This window comes from Protopterus annectens, chromosome 2.part0, assembly GCF_019279795.1.
Source record: "Protopterus annectens isolate FY-2018-M chromosome 2.part0, PAN1.0, whole genome shotgun sequence".
Classification (NCBI taxonomy): Eukaryota; Metazoa; Chordata; order Ceratodontiformes; family Protopteridae; genus Protopterus; species Protopterus annectens.
The window spans coordinates 1,356,034,843-1,356,054,091 of record NC_056728.1 but is presented as its reverse complement, the minus strand read 5'-3'; the positions used below and the strand labels follow the sequence as shown (position 1 = coordinate 1,356,054,091).

General features: G+C 39.4%; 1 protein-coding gene across 1 annotated transcript in view; it reads right to left on the bottom strand.

Annotated features, from left to right (window-relative positions):
• QRFPR (pyroglutamylated RFamide peptide receptor) overlaps positions 1-19,249 on the bottom strand; it is a 527,635-nt gene that overhangs the window by 12,100 nt on the left and 496,286 nt on the right. The window contains exon 7 of the mRNA XM_044061535.1: positions 18,920-18,947. Within this exon, the coding sequence (XP_043917470.1) occupies positions 18,920-18,947 (28 nt within the window). The remainder of the gene's footprint in view (positions 1-18,919; positions 18,948-19,249) is intronic.

Below are 19,249 nucleotides of genomic sequence, written 5' to 3'. Positions count from 1 at the left end.
TGTCCTTTTTGCCTTTATCAGAAGGGCCAGATTGCCTACAAACAAAAGCTGGCTTAGAAGGGTAGTTTCTCTGAAATGTAGGTACAGGAGAAGCAAAGACATGTTTAAGCTCCTGTAAGGCCTTCTGCTTGTCCTGAAAAGACTTAAACAAACCAGTGGCCGCTTTCCCAAACAAAAGTTTAACATCCAGAGGAGCATCCATCAACTTAGCCTTAATATCATCGGGTAAAGGTTGAAGCCTAAGCCAAGCATACCTCCTCAGTATTGAACCAAAAGCAGCAGCCCTAAAAGAGGCATCCGCTGCATCATAACTACATCTGATAGAATGACAAACTACTTGAGAGGAAGGAAAGAGAAGAAGATTTACTCACAGAGTCTGGAAGATCAGAAAAAGCTGACAAGCCTGAGAAAGAACATCCACCACATACCTAGACAAATGGTTCTGATAATTAATAGCCCTAAAAGGTAGGGTAACAGAAGTATAAACCTTTTTACCCAGCCTGTCTGTGGTTCTGCTGTTCTTGTCAAGAGGCAGTAACATGGACAAAGGAAGCAATTGAGATGGCTTATCAGAGGCTACAAACACCACAGAGGGACCAGCAGCAGGACTTTTGAACAAAAGGAACAGTCCTCAGGCACCCTATAAAACCTATCAGACTTCTTGGGTGCAGGGGGAAGAGAATTAGGAGCTTTAGAGGCATTGGAAAAAACACCTAGTAAAGCAGCCAAGACAGGAGGAATAGCCACAGGTTTAGGAGATTCTATCTGCAGTAACTCAGTACCACTTATGGATATCAGAAACCTGGGCACAATCCCACTAAAAAAATTCCATCATCCTAGAGAATGTGTCACCAAAGGAAATTTCCTCAGAAGGAATATCTGGACTATTAGGGTCCTCCTCCTCGGGTCTATATTATAACATCAAAGTTGCAAAGCTTTGAATGTTATATTGAACCAACTACATTGAAGGATGAAAATAGTGAAGCCCTGGAACATCGAATTCTTACCTAGGGCAAGATTTTGGTGGGCCGTTCTGAAGCTTCACTATTTCCTCCACTGTGGTGCGATAGTTATGGACCTTAGGGTTAGGGTGTGGGTTAAGGTAAGTGGACAGGTAGGAATATATGTATGGTTTAGTGTAGGGTTAGAAGTAGGGTTTTGTTAAGTGCATGTGTGTGTTTTAATTAGTTTGTTTGTGTACAGTTTCATACGGGTAAGTGTGCGATAGTTACGGACCTTAGGGTTAGGGTGCAGGTTAAGGTTAGTGGATAGATAGGAATGTATGTATGGTTTAGTGTAGGGTTAAAAGTAGGTTTTAAGTGTATGTGTGTGTATGTATTAGTTTGTTTGTGTATAGTTTCATAGGGTAAGTGTGCGATAGGTACAGACTTTAGGGTCAGGATGTGGGTTAAGGTTAGTGGATAGACAGGAATGTATGTACGGTTTAGTGTAGGGTTAGAATTAGGGTTTTGTTAAGTGTATGTGTGTGGTTTATTTATTTTGGTGTGCTTGTGTTGTGTGTATGTTTCTCGGAACAGCGAATTTTTTCCCTGGGAAAAAATTTGCTATTCTGAGTGTTCAATGTTATCATATTTCGAAATTCCAAGTTCGAGCTTATGGTGTTCGATATTTTAGAATTTTGAATATATGATATAGACCCTCCTCCTCAGACCTGTAGTCTAAAGAAGAAGGAATCTAGGTAGAATAAGTAAGGGATTATTCATTAGAATACAACTCTTCCACAGAAGAATTTAATTCCTTGAGCCTTTTAGGTGAAGATGAAGACCAAGGAGGAGCAGGAGCCAAAACCCCTTGAGGAGACCTTAACAACAGTAAAGCATTAAATAACTCCCGAGTAATGACCTGCCACTGACTTTGTGGATCCCTAACAGCAGAGGAAGCATGTCTAGTTTTCTGTTTCTTTTTTAAGGGGACATCCATCCTAGAAACTGAGAGGGCCCTAATTCAGGATGATATTCCATAACCGTAGTAGGAACTTCTTCTCTAAGAAGAAACTGCAGAACCCCCTAGACCCCTTAGAAACAATCAACTGTGGTTCCCCCTGAATGCCTGAAATGGACACATGCACAGTATCATCAGATGTGCTGCCCGCAGATCCTCACCGGCCTCCAACCTAGACACAGCAGAGGCTGACAACACAACCTGGTGAGTCTCTGGGTTTGTAATAACCTCGGGAGAAACCCCCCAGCACAGTTGGACAGCAGAAGATTCCAGTCTTACCTTTTTCCCATTTTTCTTCCCTGGTGGTTGGCCCTCAGGGCAGAAAGTTCCATCCATGGTATCTTCAGCAAGCAGTTTAAGACACTGGTTCTGAAGATACAATGAAAGGGAAGAAAGGTTTTTGGGACAAATACCTAAAAAATAGAACAAGATGTATGGTCATGAGAAGCTCCTAGTCAAAAAGGCACTTATCATGGCAGTCTTTATAGGGAGTCTTTTTCCCTACACTGGCATTTCCCCTCCCTGGATGACATTAAACCCCAAACAGCACAAAAAAATGAAGAAAAGAACAAAACCCCCAACAGGGTACTTATCTGCAATGGTGAGGACTTTAGCAAACAGGAGAAATCACCGGAAGTCCAATAAACAGAAAAAATGGCAAAAAACAGATGGAGGCAAATGGACCAAAGGTTACAGTGTTCAGACTGTCAGCAAAGATGTTCTGAGGATGGTACGCCTGAACCTCACCTTTATGCCCTATTCTACACGAGGAGTGCATAGGTGATGTTCAGCGTACCTTGAAGCAATGGTAGACTTTGGTAGGCTGGCCATACTATGGGCTTCATGGCAGGGAATCCCATAAGTTATGAATACTGCAGTGGTGAATGTAAGGACATCAATAAATCTGGTAACAGAAACACTTTGTAATGCAGTAATAACCAGGCCACTGTATAAATACAACAGAATATTTTTTAACCAAACAGTAAAAACAAAATACAGTAAAACTGAATAAAATAGCACTTAAACTGTAGAATTCACTAGACAACTACAAGTGCAACAGAAAACAGTCCTTCTGTTATTTAAATGTGATGCAATAGTGATGCAGTTGGCTATCCCTCTGAACATTTAATTCTGTATCTTACTTTTCAAGAGAAATAATACAGAAAATATGTCTTTCTTCAGCATTTATTTTTTATTAATGCTGTTTCCATGCTCATTGTTTTTAATACATTCCCTTGTTGAGAGATAGGTTTGACAGAGATTTCCTTAATTACCACCATAATGAAAAAATGCATTAAGTAGAATTATTTTTATGTCATTTTAGTTTTCTATTGATACTCTTTCATATATTTGTTTTAAAATGAAAGAGTTTTGAAACTTTCATAACAAAATTTTGTAAAACAAAATAAGAGGAGCATTTTAAACATTTATTTTGATACTATTATAAGCAGTAGTCTGGCTACATTCTGTATTATATTTATTCTTAAATTACTGCAAGCACATATTCATTTCAATAGATGTTTGTGGTGTGTGCGTATATGTGAGTGCGAGAGAGAGAGGGCACACATGCATGAAAACATGCATGAATATGTACGAGCAAGTGTGTATGTGTGTGTGTGTGTGTGTGTGTGTGTGTGTGTGTGTGTGTGTGTGTGTGTGTGTGTGTGTGTGTGTGTGTGTGTTACCTGTCTGTTTGTGTCTGTCAGGCAGTTTGTAATGATTTAATTTGTGAAACATGCTTGGAACAGTTGTGCCTTGACAAAGTACATCGGTGTTACTGCTATTTATATATTGTGTATTGCTTGTTTAATGAACTAAACAGCACACCCCACTGCTAATAACAAGTTCTGATGGAAGATAAGCTGTGTTTTAGTTTAGTGTGCAAGCACATGGAACTTTTCTGAAACAAAAATAATCATAATTAATGTAAAACAATGCCAAACAGAGATTCTCTAACTGCTAAGATTAACACAGTATTCCATCATTCTGGCAACAAGTACACAGATGCATGCACCACACCAGTAATACCACCTCAGATGTAGCTGCCAAGATAAGATTTTATTTATTTATTTTATTTAGGTCTTGATGACTGGGCTAGTCCTACTAGGCCAGCAGCCTCTTTTCAGGGCAGACCTAAGGTAGTATTCATACTGACTATGAGAAAAGTTGCCAGGTTACAGGGAGCTTCTCCTGCCTTTTTCATAGAGGTTGACACTGGAGCAACCACCAGATGAAGTACAAACAGACAACTGACAGAATATGTTCAATGTATTATGTGGAAGAAATTTTAGAAATGCACTCATTGGGTGTGGAAATCTGAAAGATTTTTGGAAAAATTGTTTTAGGATTTAAAGATGATTTTTTTCCTAATACATTATTGAATATACTGATGCATGGAGGATGTATGAAACAGTACAAATGGGGGTCATAGACAAATTGTATAGAATATTAGTAATGGTCGTATGGTTACTGTGAGCTTGTAGATGCGAGGAAGTATTATATAATAAGTTGTGGGGGTGTAGAATTATCTTGAGAAAAATATGTCTGTGGATGTGGAGAAAAGAGTAGGGAGGGTGAATTTTGAAAACAATTTGAAAGGATGATTACTGTTCTCATTTATTGCTTCTGAAAATGTATACATTTTGTAATGATATATAAATATTTTTTTCAAGTCGTAACTAAATCTCCCCTCATCTTTTCAATAACTGCTCTGGAATCTATTCTATCCATCTGCATTGCCAGCATCTCAGGCAGATAGGACTTTGGTTTACGTTCATAGGTGTGTACCAGGCTAATGGCCCTGGAGCCTTTACAAGCCTAGCCCATAGAAGTGCCCTGGCATTGTGCCGCCCGACGTTAGTTCCCAGTGCCTCTATCAAGTAGACCCACTGGAATGATACCCGGGGTGAACTTTCTATTACCCATCCACTCATCAACATCTCTCTTGAAGATGGTCAGAGAGGTGTTCTGCTTGACATGTATGGGAAGCCTATTCCAGAGCATGGGCAGTCTCTGGGTGAGAAACCTGTCCCTCCAGCATGTTCTGTTGATTGTGGTAATGAGGTTGAGGTCTCTGGAGCATGGGGATTGGGATTTCTTTAGATGTATCATTTCTAACAGAGCTTGGTCAGACATGGTTTTGTAAGTCAAACAGAGATCACCTCTAAGTAGGCGATATGAGACAGAGAATAGCTGGAGTCATTTGAGTCTGTCCATGTAGGACATGTGTTTAATGCCTATGATCCTCTTTGTGAGGTACTTCTGTGGCCTTTCCAGTTGTTGCAGATGTCTAGTGAAGTACATGCCAAATGGAGCATTATATTCAATGATTGGTCTAATGAGGGAAGAATAGAGAGAGATGATGACCTCTTTCTTCCTGGATGCAAAACCCTTGGTAATGAGATGTGCCACATAGAAGGACTTTCTGACCACAGAGACAATGTGGAGGTTGAAGGAGAAGTTGCTGTCAACCTGCGGCCCCAGATCTCTTATAACACCTTCAGTGTTCAGTGAGGTCCCATCGATGTGGTAATTAGTGGGAACTGAGTTTTTATCAAAGCAGATGACAACACATGTTTTTGGTGTTAAGCTTAAGGCCATGGTTTCGACACCAGTCATTGGTCTCAGTGAGGCCTTTCTGTAGGATGTCTGCATCACTTGGGGTGTTAATAATGGTTCCCAGCTTGCAGTTGTCTACGAACCTGGTTGATCAGATTTCCTTTGTGTTGGTCTGGACTTCTGAGAAGTAGATGCTGAACAGGAAAGGATCCAGGACTGATCCCTGTGGGACTCCACTTGTGACTGGTCAGCAGTCTGACTTGGATTCTGCTACTTTCACACTGTTTTATCTGTGAGTTAATTTGCAACCCACCTAGTGATATAGGGGTTGATGCCTAGTTTGGTGAGTTTATCAATAATTCCAGAGTGAGGAATGGTATCAAAGGCCTTGGCCAGAATGAGGTTGGCTGTATGCACTGTCTTACCTTCATCTACAGCCCTTGTGAGTGACTCTAAGAAGTCAACCAGGTTGAGTAGGCATGATCTCCCTTTCACAAAGTCAAATTGCGTGGGGTCTAGAGTTTTGAGATTTCCTATATCTTTGTTAATCAGTTCCATGATGATGCGTTCCATAGCTTTACATATCAGACTCATCAGGCTAATGGGGTAATAATTCCCAGTATCTGTAGTCACTCCCCCTTTATGGATAGAGATGACTGTAGCAGTGTGCCATTTGGTAGAGACAAAGCCTGAGGTGAGGCTGTGACTGAACAGGGCACACAGATGTGGTGCCAGTTCACTTTGTAGTTCATGTAAAACACACCCAGGGATATAATCAGGTCCCATGGAAGCTGTATTCTTGGCCTTGGACAATGCAGCTTTAACCTGTGCTGCAGTAATGCTGGGTGCCTGGGATTCTTCCTGTATTGTGACTGGTCCTTTAGGGGGGAGGGATGGGTAAAGTTGGCACTGATTCTGTCAGCCAGTATGATGGCAATATCTGCTGAATGAGTACAGGAGGTACTATTGTGCAGTATCTCAGAGCAAATCTGGGAATTGTCATTGAGGTTCTTGATATAGCTATAGAAGGCTTTGTGATTGTTTTTAGTGTCTGCTGCAACTTTGCCTTCATAGCTGGCTTTAGAGGATTTGATGAGGGATCTCACCTTTTTGTGGAGGCTAATAATGGAGTTTTTCCAGTCTTGGGACTTCACCTTTCTCTGCAACAGTTTCTTCCTTCTGTTGTAGAGTTTATTAATGGCAGGGGACTACCAGACTGGCTTCCTTTTTTTGGAGGAGAGCATCTTGGTTCTGTTGGGGTACGGCTAATTCCATGCATTTGTGTACATATTCGTACAGTGCATTGGTGTATGATTAGGGAGTCATGTGGCTATTTTCCATTGGAATTGGTGCTGTGAAGTTAGCCAGCTCTGTTTTAGGAGTCCAAAGTCAGCTTTGGAGAAGTTTTACAAGGTGGTTATCTTTGCTGGGGGTGTGGGTGAGATGTGGACTTCCATGGGGATTAGTTTATGGTCCGATCTAACCAAGGAGGGATTGACTATTGGTGTAGAGCAATGGTTGCCCATATTAGTAATAACCACGTCAAGGATGTTGTTTCCTCTAGTGGGGGTCAGAATGAGCTTGCCCAGGGCATTGGAACTGATACATTCCAGGAAGTGTTGGGCCAGTGTATTGGTGCTTGAGTAGTTTTCCCAGTTGATGAAGGAGTAGTTGAAGTCTCCTAGTAAGAGAGTGTTGGGTTGGACCTTGATAGATTCCAGGATGCTTAGGAATGTAGAGTGAGAATCTAGGGACATGGTTGGGGACCTATAGCAGGCTATGACCTGGATAGCCATCTTACCCAATATTAGTTGTACCTGAAGTATCTCAGATGCGTTATGCTGGGCTACCAGTCTGAAGGTGTGCATATCCTTTATGAATATGGATACACCACCTCCTTTAGAGCTTTTGTTCGTTTTTGGGGCTGAAAGGTGTGGAATGAGTTATAGCCGGGTAGCTCAGGGGTGCTTTATGCCACTTTAAATCAGGTCTCCATTACAGCACAAATGTCGATGTACACCATTTTGAGGAGTGCTTTGAGCGATTGCATCTTGAGATTTAGACTTCTAGCACGGAGCAGCATGAGCCTAAGATTGCATTTATTTATAGCTGTTATGATGGTAATTTGGTCTTTGGAACACCACCTAAAAAAGGCACCATAGGGGTGGCCAGAGCCTTAGCCAGTACCCAGAAACCCAGAGGTGACAGATGCATCTCTGGCAAAGTATCGAGGTATGTCAATCATGTCATCCCAAGCAGACAGATACTGAATCCTCTTAGAATGACACCAGAAACTTAGCCAATTGTTGAAGTTAATCATTTTTTGTTTGTACTGCCTCTTCCAAAGGATGGCGCACTCTGGAGGGCAGTATCCTCTTAAGATGTACTGCTGTGCCATGAACTATGTAAGTGAATGTGTTTGATTGGGATAAAACTGGAAAAATGGTTGTAAGGGCTATGAAAGTAGTCATAACAGGGAAAAATGTATGCATTCAAATAAATTATTAATCATTTAGTTATAATTGTATTGCAGATAGCAGGGCAGTTTTTGTTTCCCAGCTAAATATTAAACTATGTTACACTAAAGTTAGCTGAAAAGCAACATTTGCATTTGAGCACAGAAATGCTGAAGACACTTTGTTAAGAAACAGGAAGCCTCGCTTAGAGGTACATGAAAAGTGGGGAGTCTCACTGCGTGATAATTGTGGAGTATGGAATCTAAATGACAGACATATACGCAAAGTGGGGAGTCTTGCTGAGATATATTCAGAGTTTCAATGAGATATGTATGCAAAGTGCAGAAATGCATGCATTGTGTATACACAGCACAAGGAGGCATGAGCTGCATGTAAATTCCATTGTGGTCATTTCATGACTTGGCTTATTGGAAATGGTTGAGTGGATTGCTTTTAGCAGAACTCATAACATGTACAACATAAAGGCTGCAGGCTTGCTAGAATGGGGCAGACTGTATCTGGTTACCTAACTTTTTTCCCTTAGATTTTCAGGTTCAGCATGAAGAGATATAGAACAACAGAAACCCCCAAATTACATTGTTCAAAAGGGAGGTAGAATAACACAAGAGAGGAAGGTAAGAAGAGTTGAATTATTACATACAGGTATTAGATGTCTTTAGTAAATGGTATAATATTTCCAATATGTTCAATAAAAGTAGATATATGCCATGTCAAAGTTTTGGAAGACCACAACCAAAACACAATCTAGGAAACCTGCAACATGCACATAACGGTCAGCAGCAAACCTACACTAAACCCACTGTTGCAGGGTAGAAACTAAACAACCAACCAAGGTGCAGCAAAAAAAATATTTAAATCAACCAGCAAGTGGAAAAATAGACAACGGATTAAAAAGGCATCACACTAATAAATAGCTTCTTACCATACACAAACCCAATAAGAGAGCTGGACAAAGCTTATACTCTTACTCCATAGCAAATCTATGGAATGTCCTACCCCCCATCCATAACACAAACTGAGTCTATGAAAACCTTCAAAGTCATCCTCAAAATCACTTTCTTAATAATCACATCTGTCCTTGTGATCAGAATTTCATACCACCATAAACCAACACCAATGAGTTTACTGACTAGAATACCCCTTTTTAGATCAACTGAAATTGTAGTAAACCATCTGTACTTCTGTGACTTTCTCTTAAACAAAGTATACTAATCAATATTTAATCCTTAAGAAACTTCCACAAGGCAAAGGTATAATCTCCTTCATATTGTACAGAATATACTGTGTCATGATTGTTTATATTGAATGTCCTCAACAAGTTATTCATTTAATATACTGTGCAAGTGCTACTGTCATTTATTTTCACTGCATACTGACATTGTACTCTGCATATTTCTATCACTAAGAAATGCTACTTATATTTGTATGGTTTCTTATTACTGTAAATCTTTTCCTGTTGTATAATAATTTTTGTTTAGTTGTTTGCTGCATTAATTTTTAATTTGCTACTGGAGCTTTTATCCCCGAGCCTCCACTGAAAATTGGTTATTCTGACCCAGTGGACAACAAATGTCAGTACAAATTTCCAAATTGCAAGGCTTTTTCCTTAGTACTGAATATCATTAAATGGAATGACATTCACAAATGGAAGTCTTTCTTACTTTCTTTAAACAATATCTTTGGGACAGGTGCCACGTGTACTATCCTTTTAATGCTTATCCCATAAAACAGGCTGTTTCATGTTTTGCCATTTTCTAGACTTATTTTTATTGAACAACTCTAGCTATAGCTTGTCATGATTGCTCCATTGTGGTTTCAGTTGTTTAAGCTTTTCTATTCCCTTTCTTTGCCACAGATCTACATATTTGGTGCTATCCCTTCCTTTCTTAAATGTTACCAATTTTGCATTGCACCTGGTGTATTCTTCTTTTCCATGACTTATTTATTTATTTCACATTTCTTAACCGGGTTAGTCCAACTGAGTTTGCAAACAAACACATTTTCAGTGGGGACCCGAAGGGAAACGCCCCAGCAAACATAAGTAAAGATAAAGTGACAGTATACAAATGTTAAATAACAATCACAATACAAAATAATTGTAAAAAAGAAAAGGTTATTAACTATTTGCATTGCACTGATGGTAAGCAACCCATTTTCAATGGAGACCCAAGGGGAAAGAGCCCCAGCAAACAAAAGCAAATATAAACATACAGGACAAAAACTATTAAAATAATAATGCAAACACAAAACTAATTATAGAGAGAAAAACAAAAGAAAAAAATTATGAACATTAAGGGTTGCATTGATAGCAGTGGTCTAAAATGTACTACATATGAGAGTAAAAACAAACAGATAATCATTGTTCAAAAGAAGGACAATGTATAGACATTGATAGGAAATGGGGGAAAAAGATAAATAGTGTGGAGAATGGGAGGGGGGTGAGAAAGAAGGGGGCTATAGTAGTAGAGCTGAGGGCTTAGGAGGTTAGTTTAAGCAGAAGTTCCTAACAGAGAAAGAAATTTAGGAGATGCAACAGATTATACAGTAAGACAGACTAAGACTACGTGTGGTCAAGGCAATGGCATAATTTCAAGTTTAGTAGGTGGGATTTAAGCTCCTTTTTAAAACAGGGAAAGGAAAGGTTGGATCTAATATGGAGAGGGAGTTTTGTTCCAATTTAGTGAGACAGAGTGTTTGTAAAGTAGTTTGCCAATATTCCTTTTGGGTTTATAAACTGAGAGAAGATACTGATCAGCACTCCGGAGAGGTCGGGGGAGAGAGTAGAGAGTAACATGGGAGGCGAGAGCAGGGCATGCAGAGGGGTTGTTGTATGCTGAAACCGGTCTGCATGTGTTAACTTTTTATTAAAAGTCGCACCTGATGCACCTTTGTGCTGGCTTTTTTATTTTTGGATCATTGTCCCTTTAAGCCGTGCACTGCTGTACTTGCAGGGGAACATACTAGACTGCAATATCCCAACTACCTCGATGCAGAAACTTGAACAAACACACAACAAAATTGGCAGATTTATTCTAAACCAACCACTTCACATCACTGCTTCTCACTAAACAAACTTCAGTGGCTGGAATTTCTGCATCTTCTCCTACAATCGCAACTCCACACTACCTTTATCAGGACAAATGTTACTGGCAAACCAAGGGAACGGCCATGGGGGCATCCTTTGCCCCCATTTATGCCGATTTGTTTATGGCATTTATAGAAGAACAACTTATATATGATCCCTTACACAATCTTTATTTGCCTGAAATGGACATCTGGCGACATTACCTGGATGACTGTTGGCTCATATGGGGGGGTTTGGAGTATTTACAAGAATTTGTGGAATACCTTAATGGGAATAAATGGGGTATTGAGTTTACTTGTATACAAGATCTAAATCATATTACCTTTTCGGATGTTCTCATAACTAAAACACTGATAGGTCTTTGGAGACACAGGTGTTCCGCAAATTTCCTGAGTACAACTCCCTCCTCCATGCCAGTAGCCATCATTCGCCACATGTCATCCAGAATATTCTGAAGTCTCAGTTTATGAGAATAAAATGCATTTGCTCTGACAGGGATCAACATAATCATCACAAGAGGGATATGATTAGGAGATTTAAGGAACGTGGATATAAATCTGGAGTAATCACCATGGCATGTAGGGAGGTATGTGGTATGGCTAGACTGGAGCTCTTATGATATAAAGATAAATCCACTTCTGAATCAACCCCTATCGGAATGATTACTACATATGGTCGGAATACTACTGTTTTTTGTGAAGTTGTACAACAGAATTGGAACATCTTACAAGCAGCTGAGAGAATCAGGACATTTATTGGGGACAAATACTGTTTTGGTTTCAGGAGGGGTAGGTCTTTGGCATCTCATTTTAATCACTATAAGGTGCCAGCCCAGATGGTTGCCCCCCTTCAACAATCTACTTTATCGGGGGATGTCCTTCAGGGCTGTTATAGTTGTGGCCATTGTGTACACTGTATTAGACTCAATCAGAGAAAAACTTTCAGTAGTTGTAACACTAGTCATGTTTATGACATTACATTTTTTGCTAACTCTTCCTCTGATTGGGTCATATACCTAGCCACCTGCACATGTTCGGCCTTTCATGTGGGCCAGACGTCCAGGCCTGTGAAGTTTAGGATCAGTCAGCATATGAGTGACATTAAATCAAAAAGGCTTACCAGTGCATTATATAAACATGTGGTTGCTCATCCTGCAGCATCATTTAGATTTACGGTTATTGATATTATCAAGGGGGACAGGACTAATAAAATTGGTTGGCACAATATTCTTAATAATAAAAAAAAAAGATGGATAATTAAATTAGGGGGTTTGATTCCCCCTGGATTGAATGAGCAATTGTAAACAGCCAATGAATGATATTTGTTATACATGGTTGCGTGTATATAAGGAGTGCTGTGTCTTTGATTTAGTTACACTGAGGAAGGCTTTTTTATGCATGCCGAAACCGGTCTGTATGTGTTAACTTTTTATTAAAAGTTGCACCTAATACACCTTTGTGCTGGCTTTTTTATTTTTGGATAGTTGGGATATTGGTAAGGATGGGGGAAATGTATAGAAGACTAGGTAAGAGAAATGCCTGTGGAAGAGTGCGTTTAGTGGCGGTAGTGAGGAATTTTTATTCTTATAAAGTAGTCCAAGTTTTTGGTTGGTTTTTTGATGGCCTGTTGTATATGCAAGTCAAATTTTAGTCGGTCATCAATTATTACCCCAAGGAGTTTGGTGTGTGAGGCAGGGGAGGTAGTGATGCCATCTAGGGAGGAAAGAAAAAAAATTGGAGTTAAGGCGAGAGTGTGTCTGAGGTAGGAAGAGAAGCAATTGAGTTTTCTTAGGATTAAGGATTAGCTGATTGTTTTTGAGCCATGTTTTAACAGAGATAAAGGAATTCTATGTTAGTGTGTGTAGGTCAGAGATAGTATTGGAGATAGATAAGAGAGTAGAGTTGTCTGCATATTGTATTACAGATGAGAGACTGCAGAATGAATGTAGGTTGTTGGTAAAAATGTTGAAGAGGAGGGGTCGAAGTATGGAGCCTTGGGGTACTCCTGTTTGAAGAGCAAGGAAGGGTGAGAAAGCTTGCTGCTATCTAACAGCTTGTTTTCTGACAGTAAGATAGGATTGGAACTAGCTAAGAGTAAAAGGAGAGAGGTTTTGGTCTGAGAGTTTGTTAAAAAGGATGGGATGAGACACAGTGCCAAAGGCTTTAGAGAGATCAAGGAAAAGACAGGAGATGAGGAGGTTGTTGTCCCTAGCTTTGCGACTTTATGATTAAAGGATAGTAAGGCAGTCAAGGTACTATATTTAGGGTAAAAAACATGTTGCGAGGGGGTGAGGAGATATTCGTGAATGAGATAGGACAGTAGTTGAGTATGTATACATTTTTCAAAGATCTTAGAGAGCGGTGAGAGAATTGCAATTGTTCTATAGTTAGAGGGTTCAATAGAGTTGCCACCTTTGTGCAGAGGAGTGGTATAGAAGGATTTCCATATTTCCGGAATGGTAGATTCCTGAATGGAGTGGTTGATTAAGACAGATACAGGGTATGAAATAGAGTCAGCAGCAAGTTTCAGAAATTGAGGGGAGAGTTTATCAGTGCAGGGAGAACATGTTTTTTTGTTTAAGAAGCAGGGATTTGATATATTTAGTAGAAACAGGTCGCAAGGTAAAAGGCTGAGAGACAGAGGAGCATAGAGGCTTAGGGGGAGATGAGGGTGACAGAAGAGTTGGGATGAGCAGAGTTACTAAAGGGTAGGAGTTTAGAGATGCTGTCTATGAAGTGTTTGTTGAGTAGGCAAGTCTGCAGTTTCAGAGGGTGAGTGATAGGGGAAAGGGTTAGGGATGGTAGGAGAACCAGTGTAGAGCAGGTAGTTGAAAGTACTCCAGATTTTTTGGGGTCATTTGGGTGACAGCTTTGAAATTTAGCAAAATATTGACAATTATCCAAAATAATAACTTTTTTTACACAATTTCTGAGTTGCTTATAACCTTGAAGAAAGGTGGGAGTTTTAGTGGTTTGCCATTTTTCCATAGAGCATCTCTTTCATGCATCAAAGCATGAGTAGCTTTGGAGAGCCAGGCTGCAAAATTAGATTTGGTTCTGATTTTGTGAGTTGGGACAGGAGAGTTTAGGACATCAAGGAAAATGTAGTTGAATTTAGTAACAGCATCATTGAGAGGGAGAGTTTTTAGGAAAGACCAGTTGATAGCAGAAAGTCTATAGTTAAAGGTTTCAGGGGAAAAGTCAGTCAGTTTCCTACAATCTCTGTAGAGATGGGGCTTAGAGAGATGAGGAGAGTGCCTTAAGACAGAGATGGGAGAACAGTCACTAATAGAGTCAGGGAAGGTAGAAGGGTTACGATAGTTGCTTGGAGAGTTGGTCAAGATCCAGTCAATTGTGGAACCAGTAGCATTTTTACTGTAGTGGGTAGGGGTAGTGATCAGTTGTCAGAAACCATACAGGTTTATGAAATGTTGGGGTGAGTCACCAATACGGGAGTTCCAATCTATATTAACTTCTCCACGAATTATGGTTTCATAGGGGATGGAGGTGTTTATCCAGGAGAGCATATGTTCAAGCATAGGGATGTTTTGACCTGGGGGATATAGATAGAGGCAACAGCAAACTTTATATAGTTATTGATGTTGCAGTCTAGGAGCAGTAGTTCAACAGGGGAGAAACTAGGCAGGGTAATATCTAAAGGTGTTAGCATCAGTTAGACAGAGTACAAGATAGCCACCCCACCAATTTTTGGGTGTCCTATCAGACCTACAGATATTGTAATGAGGTGGAAGAAATATATTTGGAAATATATATTACACACACACATATATCTATCTATCTATATATATATATATATATATATATATATATATATATATATATATATATATATATATATATATATATATATATATATATATATATATATATATATCCCTGTTACATAGGGAATCCAAATTGTATTTGTAGTCCTGCAATGGCTTGATGTTAGGGTAAACTGAGTCTTTGTTAACTTCATCTGCAAACATCTGATTGCATTTTTCATTTCCTGCATCCTGCCAAACTTGAGTGTCTTTATTGGTAAAAGAAATCAGATCTAAGAAGATCCTACTATCCCTTTAATATTTTCTCATCTAACCCCCTAGACACACACTGAATGTAGTTCTACTCAGGTAGCATCTATTGAAACTTATTAAACAACTCGAGACACTGCAGAGATTCTTAACAAAAAAATCACAAAACTCTGGTCTGTAAGTAATCAGGAATATTAACTACTTTTTCCCAATTTTTAGTCTCTTATTGAATCCTCTGTGGCACAGCCAAATCATGGTCAACTGGGGCCCTAGGCAGGGTAATAGATTGGGCCCCCCAGAGCAGCCCCCTACCCCCCAGCAGCATTCCCGTGTTCTCTTACTTGGCTATTTCTCCCCAGTTACCATGAATACTGTCCAAACCTATCAGTGTGCATACTGTTTACTTATTTACTTCTACAATGATTACAGATATTGAAAAAAAATAGTGCAAACACTGATAAGCATTTGCTAAACAAACAATACAGTCTCACAGTGAAAACAGACTTAGCATGAGCAGTAAACTTCTCTGCCATTGAAACTCATCTTCACTGAAACAGCATTAAAACACACATTCAAATAAAATGCATCTGGCCAGTGGAGAATTAAGTTTACCTTTGGGCTGTTTTCAAACTATAGGCTTCTTGCACACATTTTTAGGGCCATGCATACATACACATGTTCTTCGATTCACCTTCCTGATTGTATAAATTATATTCCTTGCATAATACAGCACCACTTGTTAGAGTGTGTTTTAAATTTGTAGTTTTGAACATTTTTCCAGTAAGCAATTAAACAAAGTATATGACCCAATAATGACAAAACTGCCCATTTCAGAACATTTTAATCATAAAAGGCCAATCAAATGTTTGTTGTTACAGTCCACCAGTATCAGTCAATAAGCACAATCTTTGCAGAAATAAAAGTCATCCAAGTAATTCCACATTAAAGAGATCTGTAACTAATGAAGAGGTTGCTACTGTCAAACAACTTTACATGCCAATGTTTCATCTATAAATTCAGTGCCTGCTGCCCTTGAAGAATTAATTGCCTATGTTACATTAAAAAAAATTGGTAGTTTTACCACAGGTTAATAGGGATCTCATACAAAGGAGGACACACTCAGGGTTGCAGAATCCCTCTCTCCCCTTAAAATGCATCAAATAAACCACAATCAAAAGAGCTCAGTACTCCTTATACATGGTGTGGGAGGAGAATCCACAGCCTTCTGCACCAAAGGCAATTACAGCACAGTGACTGCCATTTGCTAAACAAAACTGTTAGTTGCACATTGAAAACAAACTTAGCATAAGCAACAGTAAACCTCTCTTCCCTTGAAATTCACAATTCCATGAAAATGTACTATAATTCATAATCCCTTAAAAATGTACTGAAACTCTTAATTCCCTAAAAATGTACTGAAACTCAAACTCCCAGTTCCGTCAGCATTTGTAGTTGATGTAGTGGATTCAGGCTCTTGTCTCTAGGGAAATGCAAAATTCCTTCAGCCATCTGGTAGTTAGTGTAGACGATTCAGGCTCTGCCTCCTGTAACCAAGTTACAGGGTCAAGCCTGATCAAGTTAATAGACTAAACTAGCCCCACAACTAGGGCATTACATACTATACCTCCATACCTCTCAACTTCTAAGCATAAAAATCTGGACAAAGACTAAAATAATATAAACATTGTTCTTACAGACTTAGAAAGTTGCTAGAATAACAGCAATTGTCCTAGAATGCATTATCTGAAGGAAATGAAGTCTGAAACTCAAGTGCATGACGTTATTTAGCTATTTCAATCCCCAAATATGTGTCAGAAAACCACACATTTTATGAGGAGCAGGCCAAAATATGAGGCAAACTTCTGGACATTCTGCAAAAACTGGGACAGTTGTGAGGTATGCATACCTCTCAACCTCTTAGTGCAAGAAATTTGGACAAAGCCTAAAATAAGGGGGATACAATGGCCCATAAATATAGATAGATTTTAAATATTGCTATTGTTAACTTAGAAAGCTGCTACGATAACAAGATTCATTTTTAGCATGCATTTTCTGAAGTATATGAAGTCTGAAACCTGTGTATATGTCCTTATTTAATGACTTCAGTCCTCTGTGATTTGCCAGAAAACCACAAATTGTATGAGAGAAAGACTAAAATTATGAGGCTAAATCTGGACAGTTCAGAGGTATGTTAAATACACACACACACACACACACACACACACACACACACACACACACACACACACACACACACACACACACACACACACACACACACACACACACACACACACACACACACACACCTACCTTCTCTCAGCTCTCAGAGAGCAGCACATACACACACACACACACACACACACACACACACACACACACACACACACACACACATCTACCTTCTCCCTGCTTTCGCACAGCAATACATTTACACGCACCTACTCTCTCACACAGATGTACCTCCTCTCTGTTCTCACACAGCAAAACACACATGCAGACATCTACTCTCTCACACAGCAATACACACACACACAATCTCGCTTATACAGCAATACTCACAAACTCTTTCTCATACAAACAGAATGGCTAGTTTAAATTACATACACACAGACACATACATACTCATATACACACTTTCTCTCACAGGGAAACACTGGAATCAATAGATACACACATGCATACAAGTACACATGCACTTACCTTCTCCATTAATGGAATGGCTTGTTTAAATTCCATGTGTGACTGTGGAATGGGTTTATATCTGTGTTGGCATGCATGCAAGTGATGCATGCATTGTTCTCCTTAAAGGAGAAAACATGAATATTTTTTTTTTTACTATGTTGAAGCCTACTGGCCAGAGTGGGCCTCCATAACCATGGAGGTTACTGCCTATGTCGCCTAGTGATGTTTTTGGCTCTGCTCTGTGGTGATTGTTACTTAGTCTTTCTCACCATGAAAAATAAAACTCTCCTTTGCCTTCTGCATCTTTGTAAAATGAATAAGTCCTCAAATACTCATTCAAAAGGTGTTAATTTGTACAAAGAAATCAAGAAGACCTATTGGCACAACAAATCCTTATCCCAGCACTTCCGACACCTTTGTAAAAATTATCACTGCACATTAAGCAAAGTAGCACCCCTACTACATTTAAAACTAGTCCAGACAATTGGATGAGCATTATAATTTCTTTCTTAGTTGACTTCTCTGTATCTCATAGAGGCAGGATGGAACAACCGATATCAGATGCTCTGGATAGGCTATATATGGGCTGCATAAGGTTTGCCTAGTGTATAACTATGAAGCTACATAAAGTAATACCACAGCTTAGTTTTGATGTTGCCCACCAAATACCAAGGTGTTGATGGGAAGTAAATATCCCAACGAAAAATTATATAAGCAGTGATTCACAAATTCTGTGTTTTTATGGTTTATGAAAACATTAAAATCTGAGGTCTAGTCTTAGTCTTTTTCAACTGAATTTAAGTTTACTGGGTTTTAAACAGAACTGCATCATGACTGATCTGAAAAGTACCTTAGCTGGATATTATAACATTGCATATAAAAGTACTAACTGGCTATGTGGAAACTGAAGATACATTAAAGGATAAAGAACCATTTTAGAGACTTTAGGCACTGTTATTACCTTACAATAGTGTACTTACTGAAGGAGATATTAACTTCAGTATGTCTGGTTGTTTGTTGACAATTTATAGTCTAACCACTGCCAACCAATATGTGATGTATGATGGTCCCTCCACTGCCAACCAATAAGTGACAAGTGATGGTCCCACTACTGCCAACCTATATGTGATATATGATGGTCGCACCACTGCCAACCAATATGTGATGTCCACACTCTGAGCCAGTAATCAAGGAGCCTGAATCCTCACTGCTGACATTGGAGAGGGATGTGCAATTACATCTGTATTTCCAAATGCAGACCTCTCTGCATCAAGCACAATTTCCCTTAAGAGGACACAGAGAAAACATTCAGCTGAGAGCCTGGATTTCTCTATATCTGTCTCCCTCCAGGTCCCCATAAGACTCCCCACTGGTACAGCTGTAGAGTTAGGGCCTCAGCCGAGTGTCCAAGCCAAGTCCTCCAGCACCACCTCTGTAAACCCAGTGCTT